Source organism: Pecten maximus, chromosome 7 (assembly GCF_902652985.1).
Source record: "Pecten maximus chromosome 7, xPecMax1.1, whole genome shotgun sequence".
NCBI lineage: Eukaryota > Metazoa > Mollusca > Bivalvia > Pectinida > Pectinidae > Pecten > Pecten maximus.
In genome coordinates this window covers 12,105,195-12,125,848 of record NC_047021.1, presented here as the reverse complement: position 1 = coordinate 12,125,848, position 20,654 = coordinate 12,105,195, and the positions used below count along the sequence as shown (strand labels likewise).

Below are 20,654 nucleotides of genomic sequence, written 5' to 3'. Positions count from 1 at the left end.
CCCCCTGTATATAACGACTGCCTGTCTATAACGACCGGTTTTAAGATTCCCCGTGAGATTTTACTATATAACGACCCTCTGTATAGCGACTACCTGTCTAATGTGGCTAACGACCGACGATTTCGGAACGGCGGTCGCTAATTTGTTTTCTATAGCGACCGATCTGTCGGCCATCTTCTGCTCTCGGCAGTCATCCCTCATAAAATCCCCGGAAAATTCAGACACATCGACCCCGGTTTGATTATACAAACAAAGGACCACCACAACCCTGGCCTGAGTATATAAACAAAAGACCCCTACCACCTGTTAGCCTATAATTACTGTAGCTGCCCTGGCCTGGGGCACGGTAAGAGAGGAGTCGGGTCACCATGCGTGTCGGTATTACATTACAACTGTGCACAGGTGGCTTCATTTGACACGGTCAGTTAATTTTGTGATTACAACTAGGATACATCACTTCAATAACAAACACTGGTCATATCTGTCAACAAGATTTACTCACATGAAAGCCAATAATGCCTTTCTTAATCGTAGCTGTCGGTACTAGCGTTTGTACTGCCGCCATCTTTAATTAGTCAATACTATTAAAAAGTCGTAAACTGACACAAATATCCGGATTTCAATTTGGGTCAGAAAAAAAATATTTTGGTTTTAAGAAGTAAGACTATAACACAAAATAATTAGTAGTAACACAAATATAATTAATTTATTAATTATTGTGTATTCTTTTTCTTTATTTATGAAAGAAAGGGAGATAATTTGATAGATACATATAGCATTATTTCAGAACAAAATATTTAACAAAAATTATCCATAAGACCATTTTGAGTTATATTTTGTGTTTGGGTCCACAAATCATTAAATATTAAACCCTTCAGATTTATAAAGTTTATGCATTTATTTAACTTCTGACTGGTCTTCTGAATGCCCTGTTCAATGACAATTTTTTATGGCAGGTTTAAGTAAATTGGTTGGTGCAATAATTTTGACCTGTCTATAAAGGCAACCTGTCTATAGTGACCGTTTTTCTGCCTCCCCTTGGACGGTCGCTATAGACAGGTTTGACTGTACATGTATATAAATTTCCAGATTGTTTTTAAGTCCCAATGAAATATTTGTAATTACACATGTGAAACTTTTCAAAAGCCAGACATCCTTCATTAAGCAGGCATGGATCAGGCACTTGTGCATCCTGCCTATGATGTGGTCCAGAACTACCTATGGCAGTCATGTGTAGTGTCTAACCTGCAAAAGCTTGGTAATTATAGGTGTGACTCAATCACCCTGAATTCACAATGTAACACAATAGATTTCTAAAATTCATAGAAGATTTAGAATGTTTTTACAATGACTGAATCATATTTTGGCACATTACATATACAGAAAGAAGATGTCTGTACCCATACCGAAATAAAGCACACTAAAGTATACTTTTATGCTACTTTAAGTATACACTTTTTCCTACTTTTTTGAAAAAGTACCAAAAAAGTATACTTTTTTTGTACTTTTCTGGACTTAGAAATTTTTCAGAGTACTTTTTCTGTACTAAATTTGGACTCTGAAATTTCTCAGAGTACTTTTTTTGTACTTTTCTGGACTTAGAAACTTTTCAGGGTACTTTTTCTGTACTTTATTTGGACTCTGAAATTTTTCAGAGTACTTTTTTTGTACTTATTCTGGACTTAGAAATTTTTCAGGGTACTTTTTCTGTACTTTATTTGGACTCTGAAATTTTTCAGAGTACTTTTTTTGTGCTAAAATCTGACTTAGAATTTTTTTGAAAGATTGTGAAAATATGGATGTACTTTTTTCCTACTTTTTTGGGACTTAGAATTTTTCAGCTAATGCCATTGTGCTTTTTTTGTACTTATTATGGACTTAGAATATTTTCAGACATTGCGAGGGGTTATAGCAAATTAATATTTTCAAAATTAAATCTGACTTTTTCAGTCGACTACAAATCTAAGACTAAAAAAATAATACCCAGGATTAACCACAACAAATATCTATCAAATAAGATACAGAAAATTATCATTTGGTAATATCAAATGTTTTTGATCTCGTTTTTTGTTGTTGTTTTTTTTTTTGTCTTTTTTATGTTCTAAAAAATACTATTCATACTTTGATCAGTAACACAAAAATTTATCTAAAAATAATTAAAATTCAACAATTATTATCATAAGTATTTCACTTCAATGTACTTTGTTAGTAAGGTTCACGGAGTTTAAAACATTTCGTTTATCCAAACGTTAACCTCTACCAGATCGGGGATCACTCTACGAACACACATGTGCCCGTGCCCGTGCCTGTAATACGCTTTTAATTCATTCAAATGAAATTAAAATCACCTGCTCTTTGTCTGCATATCATATACTTGCTGGATATACGTGGTTTTAAGATTACATCTGATAATTGCACCCGAAATCACGTCGTGTTCGGTCAAAATATTCACCGATATACTCATATAAACATGTGTAATACTGATATAGTCACTCGGACGCTTCTTTGTAAAACGTATATTGAAGTCAAGCGCTGTGATGATCTCGATCTCGATATGGCTTGACTGACAACAAACAGGCATGATCAAGGAACAATATTCCGGTATTTAAATCAGAATTACATCGCATTCATTGAAATGGTGAAAGTGAACACAAAAAGAAAACTTTAATTTGTCTGATATTTATTTAGCAAGATCGTACGATAATTCGGACAACGACACAATGTAGCTGTACTCTAATCTGTTGTAGAATGATCTCGTAGGAGTGTTGTGTGTACAAATAAAATACTCTATTGTATACAAAAATCAAGATCAATACCAAGATCTATCATAAATATTTTAATTGATATAGTAGACGGCTTGAATAACTGCAACACCAAGATCGATCAAAAATATTTCAACTGTTTTAAACTAAATCTTGAAACCTGTGTGTTAAGCTAACAAAGCGATCAGGATATATGCTAACGTCGTACCGAAAGTTAATTTCACCCGTGGTGTTAATTAATATAAGCGACGGTCGACTGTAATGGCAAATCATACCTAGCTTTATTGTTTATTGGAGTTACCTGTGTACCTCCCGTCTCACCTGTACACATATTGCCCCTCTTAGACTAAGTCTTATGCCCGCGGCGTTAATTATAACAATTTATATTGTCAAGCTTGACTGCCTTTCACTACGATCAGATCACAGGTGCCTACCCTCATTTAAACAAAACATCCGGATTACATAACAGGTACTGACGAGGCTTATACCTGTGTCAGATTACCATCGGTCGGTTCACCTATGACCTCGGGGCCGTGATCTCGTTTGTTTACTTCGGTTTACGGAATCTACCGAGATTTGACGAGTTCGCTTCGTGCGATCATTTTGTGCAATGTGCAAGCTTTAAATGCTGAAGTAGTAATACCAAAAGTATGGAACAATAGAGGTTAAGGAAGTAGAATATAAAAAAACAAGTAATAAAAGAATGAAATCGATACAGTAGATCTCAGACAAAACTTTTTTTTTATCCCATGATGCAACAAACAGCGAGATTTTAGCGGGAAGTCTGATAGCCATGTTTGAATTTCACCGGATGTTTATCTACGGAGGAAACATAAACAAACACGATTTTGATATAGAATAGCCTAAAAACGAAATTCATTTTCTTGCCTAACTGAAGAAGATCGACTATCTGTCAGTAAGTGGCCAAAGAATATCAGCTTTCTTGTTGTTTTTGGCGACAAATGCTCATTTTCACCCGAAAATATCACAGATATCGCGACCAGGTAAGTTTACAATTTTATTATTTAAATCTATTTCGTCTTCTGCACGTTCCTACATCGTTTCACATTATATAGGTGAATAGGGGCCTACACATGTTAATAATAATACTTGATTACTTCGTGTTTCAGGGTTTTCATAATGAATTCATCACCGATTACAGTTTACACGGCCCGAGTTTAATAAACAAAGAACTGCTAGATCCACGTGTTTCAATCGTAAGTATTCAATTTACAGATTTATGCTACCATACGCCTGGTATTTTATAAGCATCCTGATTGATAGCACCCAAATATTGAGAACAAGAAGAATTTTATTTCTTTATTGACGAACTTCGACATAGTTATATTGCATTTTTATTTCTGTCACGTAACGGTAAATTCGTAATATCTTTACTACATATTTCATGCATTTTGACAAATTTCCAATTATTTTTTATGACTTCGTTTTTCAATGGAATTTATTGAAATTTCACTTACATGTAAAGAATTATTTGCTTATTCATCTGATAATATTTACAGAATTTTCTGTAGTTGATTTCAAGAGATATTGCATAAAATTTCAAAAAAAATAGCAATGACATTTTTAAGTTAGAATATAAGAACGAAAGTAACGTCACATTTCGGGCAACATGTGTATTTCTATTTAAGGGAATATATGTAAAAATATCGGTAAATGAGCTAATAATTGTCTACTATAGTATATGGAATTTGAAGAAAATACATTAAAAAACGAAGTCAATAAAATCCATTGAAAATTTGTTGTATGTCATGATCATGATCAATTCACAAAAAAATGATCTCAAGAAATCATTGAATAAAAACAATCTGTGTTTTGGAGTATTTTGATAGTTAGTTGCATAATTTAAGATAAAACAAACTGTCAGAGAATTCTGGAGTAGCTTGATTTTTATTAAAGTACTTATCCTTATAATTAAAAGTTTTATGTTGTAGCTTTAAACTTGTATACCTGTGGCTAGCTTTTCTTGATAAAAAGACTTCCAAGCAGACATGCATGTAATAAATGACAGTAAAGTGATCAGGTGCATATATAAGGAAAATTATCTACATTTTTATATTAAACAAATCTTCACAATTATTCTAAGTTTTGATATAAAAAAATATTTTAAAATTTTCTCTTTCTTCCAACAGATTATGCAGTACATTCTGAAGTGAGGGAAAGCTTAAAGATATTGCATTGTGGTCCGAATTGAGGGCAATGATTCGCATAAAGCAAAAAAGGAATGAAGAGAATCAGACATTTTATTTTTCGAATTCACACTTACTTGGATTTGACCAGTTTAAGCAAGCAACATTATGCATATACCATACTTCATTGTATTCAGTATGCATTTATGCATTGTTTTTTATTTACATTCTTTTGTTGTGTTTCCTCCAGAGGAATTATGATTCGACAATTTTTACAAATGTTATTGCCCTTTTAATTAGAATAGTATATTTTTTTTGTCTGGATCTCCTACATACACATGATATAAAATTGTGTTTTCCTGCTTGAAAAAAATATTAGAATAATTTATCAAAAGTTATTGCCCTTATACATAGATGTCCATCTGTAAATCCTTAACCTCACCCTTAAACAAATTTCGAGCTTATTAGATCAAGACTTTGCTATGGCATGAAATTATACTCAGTGGAATTGTGATTGGATAACTAATCTTGTATTTCAATGTTTGTTTTCACTTGATACAATTGTGCATTTCTCTTGGAATGGGACTGATGTATGTATTGTTTAAGCATGCAGTATTCTCATTTAAGCTTATCTCCTATATTTTCAGAACTAATTTCCTACACCATTAAATTAAGTCCCTTTTTTTGGTAATTTTTTCCTACTTTTTCAGTACTTTTTTTATACTTTTTCAGTACAAATTTCCTACTTTTTTAGTACTATTTTCCTACTTTTCTAGTACTTTTTTCCTACTTTTCCACTACTTTTTCAGTACTAATTTCCTACCTTATTGGTACTTTTTTCCTACTTTTTCAGTCCTAATTTCCTTCTTTTCAATACCATTTTCCTACTTTTTTGATACTTTTTCAGTACAAATTTCCTACTTTTTTAGTACTTTTTTCCTACTTTTCCACTACTTTTTCAGTACTAATTTCCTACCTTATTGGTACTTTTTTCCTACTTTTTCAGTACTAATTTCCTGCTTTTTCTGTACCATTTTCATACTTTTTTTTGTACTTTTGTACTTTTTTTGTACTTTATGGACTTACCTGTAAAAGTACTAAAAAAGTATAAAAGCACAAAAAAAGTACACCATCAATTTGGCCCTGTGCACTTTATACTATTATTGTACTTTTAATGTACTTTTTCTGTACTATATTTGTGCTTTTTCTGTACTTAATGAAAACAATAAAATGTACTAAAGGTATACTTTTGTTAGACTTTTTTTATACTTTAGTACTTTTTTTGACTCAATTTGGAACCGTGTTGGAATATCAGGTTCCAAATTGAGTCAAAAAAAGCATACTTTTTCCATGCTTTTTTAGTACTTTTTTCCCATACTTTTTTTGTACTTTATTTCGGTGTGGGTAATGTCTCTTCAATTCACATACATTTAAATCTGTTTTACAACAATCATCTTCAAAACTGTGAATAACCATAATAATTTTTATATCTTATTTTGCCTGAGAGCAACTTAATAAACGATAAAAATCTATATTTCTTAATATCTATCATTTTTTTTTTATTTTTTATAAATCTGCATCTGGATCTATTTAATACAAAAACCTACATGATAACATCCTAATTGTACATGTGCAATGATAACAAAACCTTTTCTTATAAGCCATTCTAAAATAATTAACAGTTTAAATGTCATATAAAGTATCTAAGTTATCTCTTTGATAATGATTTCCTGACTCAGTTATCTGCACCAGATCTAGCTCTGTATGGGGAGGCTGTGTAATGACTTAACAGCCTAGTTAACAGTAGCAGGCACAGGAAATGATGTGCTAAACAACGCCTCCAGTAATTACTACCATTATAGGGTACAATAGCAGACTACTCACTTCCCCCTGGTAAAGGGAGTCCTGGCCTACAGTAATTACTACCATTATAGGGTACAATAACAGACCACTCACTTCCCCCTGGTAAAGGGAGTCCTGGCCTACAGTAATTACTACCATTATAGGGTACAATAACAGACCACTCACTTCCCCCTGGTAAAGGGAGTCCTGGCCTACAGTAATTACTACCATTATAGGGTACAATAACAGACCACTCACTTCCCCCTGGTAAAGGGAGTCCTGGCCTCCAGTAATTACTACCATTATAGGGTACAATAACAGACTACTCACTTCCCCCTGGTAAAGGGAGTCCTGGCCTACAGTAATTACTACCATTATAGGGTACAATAGCAGACCACTCACTTCCCCCTGGTAAAGGGATACCTGGCCTACAGTAATTACTACCATTATAGGGTACAATAACAGACTACTCACTTCCCCCTGGTAAAGGGAGTCCTGGCCTACAGTAATTACTACCATTATAGGGTACAATAACAGACCACTCACTTCCCCCTGGTAAAGGGAGTCCTGGCCTCCAGTAATTACTACCATTATAGGGTACAATAACAGACTACTCACTTCCCCCTGGTAAAGGGAGTCCTGGCCTACAGTAATTACTACCATTATAGGGTACAATAACAGACTACTCACTTCCCCCTGGTAAAGGGAGTCCTGGCCTACAGTAATTACTACCATTATAGGGTACAATAACAGACTACTCACTTCCCCCTGGTAAAGGGAGTCCTGGCCTACAGTAATTACTACCATTATAGGGTACAATAACAGACCACTCACTTCCCCCTGGTAAAGGGAGTCCTGGCCTACAGTAATTACTACCATTATGGGGTACAATAACAGACTACTCACTTCCCCCTAGTAAAGGGAGTCCTGGCCTACAGTAATTACTACCATTATGGGGTACAATAGACCACTCACTTCCCCCTGGTAAAGGGAGTCCTGGCCTCCAGTAATTACTACCATTATAGGGTACAATAACAGACCACTCACTTCCCCCTGGTAAAGGGATACCTGGCCTACAGTAATTACTACCATTATAGGGTACAATAGCAGACCACTCACTTCCCCCTGGTAAAGGGAGTCCTGGCCTACAGTAATTACTACCATTATAGGGTACAATAGACCACTCACTTCCCCTGGTAAAGGGAGTCCTGGCCTACAGTAATTACTACCATTATAGGGTACAATAACAGACCACTCACTTCCCCCTGGTAAAGGGAGTCCTGGCCTACAGTAATTACTACCATTATAGGGTACAATAACAGACCACTCACTTCCCCCTGGTAAAGGGAGTCCTGGCCTACAGTAATTACTACCATTATAGGGTACAATAACAGACCACTCACTTCCCCCTGGTAAAGGGAGTCCTGGCCTACAGTAATTACTACCATTATAGGGTACAATAACAGACCACTCACTTCCCCCTGGTAAAGGGAGTCCTGGCCTACAGTAATTACTACCATTATAGGGTACAATAGACCACTCACTTCCCCTGGTAAAGGGAGTCCTGGCCTACAGTAATTACTACCATTATAGGGTACAATAGACCACTCACTTCCCCTGGTAAAGGGAGTCCTGGCCTACAGTAATTACTACCATTATAGGGTACAATAACAGACCACTCACTTCCCCCTGGTAAAGGGAGTCCTGGCCTCCAGTAATTACTACCATTATAGGGTACAATAACAGACCACTCACTTCCCCCTGGTAAAGGGAGTCCTGGCCTACAGTAATTACTACCATTATAGGGTACAATAACAGACCACTCACTTCCCCCTGGTAAAGGGAGTCCTGGCCTCCAGTAATTACTACCATTATAGGGTACAATAACAGACCACTCACTTCCCCCTGGTAAAGGGAGTCCTGGCCTACAGTAATTACTACCATTATAGGGTACAATAGACCACTCACTTCCCCTGGTAAAGGGAGTCCTGGCCTACAGTAATTACTACCATTATAGGGTACAATAACAGACCACTCACTTCCCCCTGGTAAAGGGAGTCCTGGCCTACAGTAATTACTACCATTATAGGGTACAATAACAGACCACTCACTTCCCCTGGTAAAGGGAGTCCTGGCCTCCAGTAATTACTACCATTATAGGGTACAATAACAGACCACTCACTTCCCCCTGGTAAAGGGAGTCCTGGCCTCCAGTAATTACTACCATTATAGGGTACAATAACAGACCACTCACTTCCCCCTGGTAAAGGGAGTCCTGGCCTACAGTAATTACTACCATTATAGGGTACAATAACAGACCACTCACTTCCCCCTGGTTAAAGGGAGTCCTGGCCTACAGTAATTACTACCATTATAGGGTACAATAACAGACCACTCACTTCCCCCTGGTAAAGGGAGTCCTGGCCTACAGTAATTACTACCATTATAGGGTACAATAGACCACTCACTTCCCCCTGGTAAAGGGAGTCCTGGCCTACAGTAATTACTACCATTATAGGGTACAATAACAGACCACTCACTTCCCCCTGGTAAAGGGAGTCCTGGCCTACAGTAATTACTACCATTATAGGGTACAATAGACCACTCACTTCCCCTGGTAAAGGGAGTCCTGGCCTACAGTAATTACTACCATTATAGGGTACAATACAGACCACTCACTTCCCCCTGGTAAAGGGAGTCCTGGCCTACAGTAATTACTACCATTATAGGCTACAATAGACCACTCACTTCCCCTGGTAAAGGGAGTCCTGGCCTACAGTAATTACTACCATTATAGGGTACAATAGACCACTCACTTCCCCCTGGTAAAGGGAGTCCTGGCCTACAGTAATTACTACCATTATAGGGTACAATAACAGACCACTCACTTCCCCCTGGTAAAGGGAGTCCTGGCCTACAGTAATTACTACCATTATAGGGTACACTAGCAGACCACTCACTTCCCCCTGGTAAAGGGAGTCCTGGCCTACAGTAATTACTACCATTATAGGGTACAATAACAGACCACTCACTTCCCCCTGGTAAAGGGAGTCCTGGCCTACAGTAATTACTACCATTATAGGGTACAATAACAGACCACTCACTTCCCCCTGGTAAAGGGAGTCCTGGCCTACAGTAATTACTACCATTATAGGGTACAATACAGACCACTCACTTCCCCCTGGTAAAGGGAGTCCTGGCCTCCAGTAATTACTACCATTATAGGGTACAATAACAGACCACTCACTTCCCCTGGTAAAGGGAGTCCTGGCCTACAGTAATTACTACCATTATAGGGTACAATAACAGACCACTCACTTCCCCCTGGTAAAGGGAGTCCTGGCCTCCAGTAATTACTACCATTATAGGGTACAATAGACCACTCACTTCCCCTGGTAAAGGGAGTCCTGGCCTCCAGTAATTACTACCATTATGGGGTACAATAGACCACTCACTTCCCCTGGTAAAGGGAGTCCTGGCCTACAGTAATTACTACCATTATAGGGTACAATAACAGACCACTCACTTCCCCCTGGTAAAGGGAGTCCTGGCCTACAGTAATTACTACCATTATAGGGTACAATAACAGACCACTCACTTCCCCCTGGTAAAGGGAGTCCTGGCCTACAGTAATTACTACCATTATAGGGTACAATAACAGACTACTCACTTCCCCCTGGTAAAGGGAGTCCTGGCCTACAGTAATTACTACCATTATAGGGTACAATAACAGACCACTCACTTCCCCCTGGTAAAGGGAGTCCTGGCCTACAGTAATTACTACCATTATAGGGTACAATAACAGAACACTCACTTCCCCCTGGTAAAGGGAGTCCTGGCCTACAGTAATTACTACCATTATAGGGTACAATAACAGACCACTCACTTCCCCCTGGTAAAGGGAGTCCTGGCCTACAGTTCTACTTCCTAGAGTTACCATTGTTATAACTAGATTTACTGCTATTGTAATACACCTTGTCTAGTCTGTTACACCTATAGTCGGGGAGTTACATAATCACACAATTATACAATCTCTGGTCAACATGTTTTGACATTCAAAACAACTAACCGATGTTATTACAGAACTATGTCCAGACTTTAATATTATTACGTGTATCTAATTCAGGCCAAATTACATACATGTACAGTTAATAACATATATGACGTATAGTCAAACAATACAAACATAAAAACTGCCCAACACACCAACACAACACGCCAACACAACACTCCAACACAACACAACACACCACGCCAACACAACACAACACACCACGCCAACACAACACAACACAACACGCCAACACAACACACCACGCCAACACAACACACCAACACAATACAACATGCCAACACAGCACACCAACACAACACAACACACCAACACAACACAACACACCAACACAACATGCCAACACAACACAACACACCACGCCAACACAACACACCAACACAATACAACATGCCAACACAGCACACCAACACAACACACCAACACAACACCCCAACACAACACAGCACACCAACACAACACTATTAGACACCAACAAGACACCTCCACACTAGACACCAATATAAGACACCCACACTAGACACCAATGTAAGACACCAAAACAAACACAAGATACCATATATTGACTAGAAATGTTTTTTTTTAAATTGTTCTCTAATATTAAAGGACTAAAAGAATTAGCGGGTAATTCTGAGAATATTCATTTTTATGAGAATTAATTAGGACATTACAATAGAATCATCGTTAAGTTATTTTATAAACAAAGCACTTGACAATAGTGCAAGACTTGAGCCTAAAGGACGAACATCAAGTGTCTCTCTATACATGTACATTATAGTGTAGCAAGGCAGGTATGAGTGGTTTGGCTCCAGATTATTAAGCATTCTTTCCAATACATTTTTCGTTCCTGGAAAAATACTGACAAATATTTTGTGGAATAATCTCCTAGATAATTTTAACCTGACTTATATAAAGCCTGTCATATTATCTGGTATAAAAGCTTATACTGTTATTTTTTCAGTGCCAATATTTATTTTTCATGGGATAATCAAAAGCTCTGTAGCTCTCGCAGTAATTTTTCCTGAGATAATTATATAACAATGATTTTGCCACCTAGGATAACCTACAAGTCTATTTTCTCATCAGTAAGAGCAGCCTAGGTATAGTCACTCTGGTAGGCATTTCAACACTGTGGTGTTGATCACTCTAACATGGATGGCAGGGATATTCCAGGCGGTATGAGAAAGGTATAAACACTTCTCTCGCATGTCTCCAGGCAAATGGCATGACAGGACTTGGCAGATAGACTTGAGATCATTCACACACATCCACAATTACATTCCCTAATTATACAGCTCAGTAACGCTCATTTTACAGTAAAAACAGCAGGTTGATCAGACAGAAAGCCATTATATTGTAGCCAATACCTATAGTGTTGTCTTGTGTTACAGAACAAATCTATTTTACATGGCATCTTTGTGTAGCAAGCTGATATTACCCTCTGTAAACCATCTCATTCTCATCAACATCTAGTCGAAAAACTCAATTTTTAGCGATCTTTATCTCCCAAAAAGAAAATGATGACTTCTTACAAAATTAACCACTGAGCTATTATTTGTTACCTGTATATTCACAATATTTTGGTAGAATGTTTTTTTAGAAAAAAACCAAACTTCATAGATTGAACGCATATCAAGATTAGGATAAGAGAGTGTCTTTTATGATAAGCCTGACAGAGTTGTTCCCCTTGGACACAACTTGATCATGACCTGACATGAGACATCTGTACTACATTTCAGAGCTTGACCTTCCACTTTAAAATGACGGTTTCAAAGTATATTACTAACACTTCGCTCAAAATGTTTGGAAATAGGCTTCCACTTCTAAAAAAACAGTGCATACTTCAAACCTGACTAAACACAATCCTATGTGGGCCCTTCATGCGTTTCGTAGAAAAGAAATTTAAATTCATATTGTTCATGTTGGAAAATACTTACACTTTCCAACATGAACAATATGAATTTAAATTTCTTGACAACATTTTATACTTGTATTAAGAAATATTTAATATAATAATAATAGAATATATAAATATTTAATAGGTTAATCCAGGATAAATATGGGCATCCTAAAGTTTTAATTTCTTGTCACCTAACGACCATTTTGTTTTTCTGATCAAAAATCTAAATTTAAATGGCACAGCTAGGGACCATGGGAACTTACACATGAAGTTTCAGGAATATCTTTTCCAGTACTTTTCAAGAAATAGCGATAATAAACTACAATTATTAAAATCCAAGATGGCTGCCTGTCAGCCATTTTCTTTATCTGATAAAAAATCTCAATTCAAATGGCACAACTAATGACCATGGGGAACCTACACATGAAGTTTGAGGAATATCCTTCCTTCGAGAAATAGAGATAACAAACTTCAATTCTCAAAAGCCATGGTGGCTGCCTGCTGGCCATTTTGTTTTTCTGATCAAAAATCTAAATTCAAAGGGCACAACTAGGGAAAGGCGACAGACCAATGACAGACCATGGACACAGGGCAATTTGAATAGCCCATCATCTGATGATGGTGGGCTAATAATATACAGGAAGCCAGTCGCATACCATCCAGAGCAATTAGGGTAAAGTGTCCTGCCCAAGGACACAACCACAACAGCATAGGCGTGCTCGTTCCTCAGCATCCCAAGGAACACAAACTGACACCAGTAGTCACAGTAGTCAGTGTTGAACCATGAACCTCAGATCTTCACTTGAGGAGGATACATGCGGCTCCTTCAAAAGTACCAGATGAAACATCTCAACCTGCATAAGTATTCTGATGCAACAACAAATTCAGAAATAATGAATCATAGAGAATATCTGAAGAACTCTTCAGCTTCTTTAGAATCTAGCATAAGGTATGTTCAACTTTAACTTAAATTCCTGGATGGACACTAAATGTTAACAAAGGTTTATTAACCAATGAACACCGTCATCCATTGAAATCCTAAGAGGTAACACCCAATTATGTTTGAAAAGATAAAACCAGTTCGAGAATTATATCTGGCGATGGTAATTCTTCTTGAAAAAAGAAACCACATAAAATTGTAAAACTGTGTCTACCACACTACAAATGCTGCAGTTCCTTTTTATACATGTGAAGCCAGTGTTATTTCCCACTCTTGTGACAAGCTCCATATCACCTAGAATGTAGAGATTTGATTAATGACTCCTGGAAGTGGATAACAACACTGCCATCTGTGCTACGTTATCTTTATTTACCTAAATCATCACCTCCAGTATGGGGGTTGTCAAACACAGTCAGGCTCATGATCAGATATTGTCTACTGGGCTATCCCAGTTGTCTCCCCTACATCACTACCTAACAGATCTACACAACTCAGTGTTCCTGACTTTCTCTCTGATTAATGACTTATGTTAGTCAGAATGTAATGATGTGGTATGACACTTGCGTGCCTCCAACTGTCATTTGATGTTTTATAAACACACAGGATGTTATGTGGTGTATACAGGCCAAAATGTAGTGTATGGATCATGTAAACATTGGTAACACAACAACTACATCATGTTGTTTTTTTATCCAGATCGAGACACTCAGAGACACAGATTAAATCTTTCCGATGTAAAACAAAAATACTCTATAGTTTGTCATAACATCTTAACTAGGAGACATTGGACCCCAGCAGTATCCTTATACATTACAGATGCTGTATTATCAGTACTCCGCCTACAAGGATCTAGTCCTGCCAGTCGTGTGACAGCTGTGTAGGATGAGATATTTTTCTATATAAAATACCTCAATCAATATTCCTGATGCTAGATTAACACGCATAATCCTCTTTCAGACCATCTAATTCTATTTCTTTCCTTATATTCAGATGTTGGATTAGCATGCAGATTTCCAATCTCTCCCTATACTTAGCATCCTTCCAATGTAGTAATCAAAATCTCTTAAAGCACTTTAAAAAAAAAAAAAAAAAAAAAAAAATTTGTAAAACTTATCATTCCTTCAACCACTTTCATGGTAATTGAAGTAATAATAATTGTAAACACAAATTAAAGATGAAATCAAAACATGCCAAACTTAATAATTATTTTTTTTGTTTTTGTTTTTGTTTTTGTTTTTTTCAAAATTTAACTTAATAATGTGAATCAAACAAAAACTAACAATCAAGAAACATACTAATTTTTGATATTCTATATAGCAGGGACAAGAGAAATGTGCTTTCAAGCTTCCTTGATTTATTTCAAATGTGTGTCTTCCAATCTTGCCCAGATTTATACCCTTGTAGAGCTCTTTACCACCAAATGACAATACATGACATCCCTGCTATTTCCTCACATTCCAGAACGAGATTCAGAGTTGAACATGAAAAGTTAGTTACACATCAACCTTAATTCAACTCAGGTAAAAATTGTGCTTGTTTTTAAATTGATATCTATTTTGTGGGAAATTATTTTTACATACAAAAATAAACATCAGTCTGTAGAAGAAGTTTTCAGGTTGAATATGAAAAGTTAAAGTCACATAGCAACTTAAATTATATAAATCCATCTGTGGTAAAATTGTTAAGTTTGTGTTTGAGGAAGCTATCTAATTAGTCTTCTTTTAGATCCTCATGCTAAATATAATTAATCTGTTCAAAAAAGGATCGAAAAATATATTATCTGTTTCTTTATTTGTCCAATACATAACAATTATCAGAGAGAAATTTGAGAAGATATGTTGTCGGTGAGGATACAGAGGGGGTACCAAACGTCGTCATTAGGTGTTGGAGGATGTATAAAAATTGTTCTAGGTGGTGAATTAAAAAGCTCATTTCCTACATCATTTTGTATTCAATGGTGTAATATTTATCATATCTAAGGAATCACAAATACTTGATAATTTGCACTGAGATCCATGATATATAGATAGTTAACAATATCACCCAAAACAATCCAATGAAACCGCTATCACTTTAAAATCTCCTAGTTTTAGAAAATTTGGTTAACCTTTATGCTTTATATTCTTTCTTTATTTCCTCACTTCCTGTAAAAATATAACCTCCAACCATCCAGAAAATACGGGAATATTTTATGGTTGATTATTATTATAAAAGGCCTTATATATATATATAAATCAGAAAAGTTTGTATATAAATCAGAAAAGTTAAGGGCTGATTGACACAGATGATACATCCTCAACTGGTAAATGTTGTTATCACAGAAAGTCTTTAACCGTGTCACTCCTAAATCTTAGTGAATGACCTTCCTGTAGCAAGTATGTATAATGCATTCAGGAAATGGAGAAATACACAAGATGTTATAAAACAACAGTTGATACGAGAGGTATAAGGATCATCTTCACATCCCTTTCCACTACAACCGTCATACACAAGTAAAATATCCACATTCAACATATGCATCATACAGTACTTACGTTTCATCAAGAAAATAAATCCCAAAATATTCTTTTTCTTTTAGTTTGAAATGTGATGCTACCAGATCTAACAAGTCTTTTGTGTTCAATTTTGGCTGAAATGAAAAAAATACATCAAATCAAAATGATTTTAATATCAATGCATGTCAACATCAACTTAGTTTCTACAAGTGCAATCAATGATTGCGAAAGCTCACCGGCGGCAGCAATCACACTATGCATTCATTTTTTATTTATGTATAAGCATGTCATTTTGAAATTGTATGTCACATAATATCGCTCCTAGACCTCTAATGGATGTACTTACAAGCTTTCCAAAACTAACCCCCAAAATCTTTAAAGTGGGTTTTTGTGTCAAAAGAAGTAAGTCCGCTAAATGGTAAAATGCCCCAAAAAAAAACTTTAAATTTTCTCTGCATGATTTTGCCACAGCATCACTCCTGGATCTCTAATGAATGTATAAACCAATTTAGAAGGGCATGAGGTGTATACTTTTAGACTTACAAACTTTTCAAAAGCTGACCCCAAAAACTTTAAAGTGGGTTTTGGTGCCAAAAAAGTTAAGTCCACAAAATTGTAAAATGCGTAAAAAATCACAATTTTTTTCTGCATGATTGATTTTACCATAACATCACTCCTAGACCTCTAATGAATGTATAAACCAAATTAGAAGGGCATGAAGTGTATACTTTTGGACTAACAAGCTTTCCAAAAACTTACCCCAAAACATTTTAAAGTTTTGGGGGTGGGACGCCGACACCGACACGGATGCGGAAGCCGGGGTAACAGCATTAGCTCTCGGTTACTCGTAACCGGTGAGCTAATAATGCACATAGCAAATCAGTAATTAGTTTTCAGAATAATGTAACCTATAACTTGTTATAGACATTTTCAAGTCTCTGTATGTAATGTGTATACACTGAGCCATGCTTCTAAAACACAACTTTTTTTATCTTTACTATATATAGCTAACTGACAGCACATATAATGTAGCACCCACCCTAGACCCATCTATACTGAGATGGTGATGGGTTGGGGAACATATTTATACTTTGACTGAAAATTCCATGCTAAGATTTCAGGAATTAAACCTAGGCCTTCCATGTGAAAAGACAGAGTGTGAAAAAACTGAAAGCTATATATATATACATGTATTCATTCCATATTACAAGTTAAAGTAAACTACAAAGCGCCCTCAATGTGTCTGTCTGTAAACCTGAGTGAAAGGGCCCTCAATGTGTCTGTCTCTAAACCTGAGTGAAAGGGCCCTCAATGTGTCTGTCTCTAAACCTGAGTGAAAGGGCCCTCAATGTGTCTGTCTGTAAACCTGAATGAAAGGGCCCTCAATGTGTCTGTCTCTAAACCTGAATGAAAGGGCCCTCAATGTGTCTGTCTCTAAACCTGAGTGAAAGGGCCCTCAATGTGTGTGTCTCTAAACCTGAGTGAAAGGGCCCTCAATGTGTCTGTCTGTAAACCTGAATGAAAGGGCCCTCAATGTGTCTGTCTGTAAACCTGAATGAAAGGGCCCTCAATGTGTGTGTCTCTAAACCTGAGTGAAAGGGCCCTCAATGTGTCTGTCTCTAAACCTGAATGAAAGGGCCCTCAATGTGTCTGTCTCTAAACCTGAATGAAAGGGCCCTCAATGTGTCTGTCTCTAAACCTGAATGAAAGGGCCCTCAATGTGTGTGTCTCTAAACCTGAATGAAAGGGCCCTCAATGTGTCTGTCTCTAAACCTGAGTGAAAGGGCCCTCAATGTGTCTGTCTCTAAACCTGAGTGAAAGGGCCCTCAATGTGTCTGTCTCTAAACCTGAATGAAAGGGCCCTCAATGTGTCTGTCTCTAAACCTGAATGAAAGGGCCCTCAATGTGTGTGTCTCTAAACCTGAATGAAAGGGCCCTCAATGTGTCTGTCTCTAAACCTGAGTGAAAGGGCCCTCAATGTGTCTGTCTCTAAACCTGAATGAAAGGGCCCTCAATGTGTGTGTCTCTAAACCTGAGTGAAAGGGCCCTCAATGTGTCTGTCTCTAAACCTGAATGAAAGGGCCCTCAATGTGTGTGTCTCTAAACCTGAGTGAAAGGGCCCTCAATGTGTCTGTCTGTAAACCTGAATGAAAGGGCCCTCAATGTGTGTCTCTAAACCTGAATGAAAGGGCCCTCAATGTGTGTGTCTCTAAACCTGAATGAAAGGGCCCTCAATGTGTGTGTCTCTAAACCTGAATGAAAGGGCCCTCAATGTGTGTGTCTCTAAACCTGAATGAAAGGGCCCTCAATGTGTGTGTCTCTAAACCTGAGTGAAAGGGCCCTCAATGTGTCTGTCTGTAAACCTGAATGAAAGGGCCCTCAATGTGTGTCTCTAAACCTGAGTGAAAGGGCCCTCAATGTGTGTGTCTCTAAACCTGAGTGAAAGGGCCCTCAATGTGTGTGTCTCTAAACCTGAGTGAAAGGGCCCTCAATGTGTCTGTCTCAAAACCAGAGTGAAAGGGCCCTCAATGTGTCTGTCTGTAAACCTGAGTGAAAGGGCCCTCAATGTGTGTGTCTCTAAACCTGAGTGAAAGGGCCCTCAATGTGTCTGTCTGTAAACCTGAGTGAAAGGGCCCTCAATGTGTGTGTCTCTAAACCTGAGTGAAAGGGCCCTCAATGTGTCTGTCTGTAAACCTGAGTGAAAGGGCCCTCAATGTGCCTGTCTCTAAACCTGAATGAAAGGGCCCTCAATGTGTCTGTCTGTAAACCTGAGTGAAAGGGCCCTCAATGTGTGTGTCTCTAAACCTGAATGAAAGGGCCCTCAATGTGTGTGTCTCTAAACCTGAGTGAAAGGGCCCTCAATGTGTGTGTCTCTAAACCTGAGTGAAAGGGCCCTCAATGTGTCTGTCTCTAAACCTGAATGAAAGGGCCCTCAATGTGTGTGTCTCTAAACCTGAGTGAAAGGGCCCTCAATGTGTCTGTCTGTAAACCTGAATGAAAGGGCCCTCAATGTGTCTGTCTGTAAACCTGAGTGAAAGGGCCCTCAATGTGTGTGTCTCTAAACCTGAATGAAAGGGCCCTCAATGTGTGTGTCTCTAAACCTGAGTGAAAGGGCCCTCAATGTGTGTGTCTCTAAACCTGAGTGAAAGGGCCCTCAATGTGTCTGTCTCTAAACCTGAGTGAAAGGGCCCTCAATGTGTGTGTCTCTAAACCTGAATGAAAGGGCCCTCAATGTGTCTGTCTCTAAACCTGAATGAAAGGGCCCTCAATGTGTGTGTCTCTAAACCTGAGTGAAAGGACCCTCAATGTGTCTGTCTCTAAACCTGAGTGAAAGGGCCCTCAATGTGTGTGTCTCTAAACCTGAGTGAAAGGACCCTCAATGTGTCTGTCTCTAAACCTGAATGAAAGGGCCCTCAATGTGTCTGTCTGTAAACCTGAATGAAAGGGCCCTCAATGTGTCTGTCTCTAAACCTGAGTGAAAGGGCCCTCAATGTGTGTGTCTCTAAACCTGAGTGAAAGGGCCCTCAATGTGTCTGTCTGTAAACCTGAGTGGACAGGTCCTCAATGTGTGTGTCTCTAAACCTGAGTGAAAGGACCCTCAATGTGTCTGTCTCTAAACCTGAATGAAAGGGCCCTCAATGTGTCTGTCTCTAAACCTGAATGAAAGGGCCCTCAATGTGTCTGTCTCTAAACCTGAGTGAAAGGGCCCTCAATGTGTGTGTCTCTAAACCTGAATGAAAGGGCCCTCAATGTGTCTGTCTCTAAACCTGAATGAAAGGGCCCTCAATGTGTCTGTCTCTAAACCTGAGTGAAAGGGCCCTCAATGTGTGTGTCTCTAAACCTGAGTGAAAGGGCCCTCAATGTGTCTGTCTGTAAACCTGAATGAAAGGGCCCTCAATGTGTGTGTCTCTAAACCTGAGTGAAAGGGCCCTCAATGTGCCTGTCTCTAAACCTGAGTGGAAGGGCCCTCAATGTGTGTGTCTCTAAACCTGAGTGAAAGGGCCCTCAATGTGTGTGTCTCTAAACCTGAATGAAAGGGCCCTCAATGTGTCTGTCTCTAAACCTGAGTGGAAGGGCCCTCAATGTGTGTGTCTCTAAACCTGAATGAAAGGGCCCTCAATGTGTGTGTCTCTAAACCTGAATGAAAGGGCCCTCAATGTGTGTGTCTCTAAACCTGAATGAAAGGGCCCTCAATGTGTCTGTCTGTAAACCTGAATGAAAGGGCCCTCAATGTGTCTGTCTCTAAACCTGAATGAAAGGGCCCTCAATGTGTGTGTCTCTAAACCTGAGTGGAAGGGCCCTCAATGTGTCTGTCTCTAAACCTGAGTGAAAGGGCCCTCAATGTGTGTGTCTCTAAACCTGAATGAAAGGGCCCTCAATGTGTCTGTCTGTAAACCTGAATGAAAGGGCCCTCAATGTGTCTGTCTCTAAACCTGAATGAAAGGGCCCTCAATGTGTGTGTCTCTAAACCTGAGTGGAAGGGCCCTCAATGTGTC

General features: G+C 38.0%; 1 protein-coding gene across 5 annotated transcripts in view; it reads right to left on the bottom strand.

Annotated features, from left to right (window-relative positions):
• The window catches only part of LOC117331619 (FERM domain-containing protein 4A-like), a 169,438-nt gene that overhangs the window by 80,994 nt on the left and 67,790 nt on the right, over window positions 1-20,654 (bottom strand). For all 5 annotated transcript variants that reach the window (XM_033890440.1, XM_033890437.1, XM_033890436.1 and 2 more), the window contains one exon: window positions 16,198-16,292. In XM_033890440.1, coding sequence (XP_033746331.1) covers window positions 16,198-16,292 — 95 coding nt within the window. The remainder of the gene's footprint in view (window positions 1-16,197; window positions 16,293-20,654) is intronic.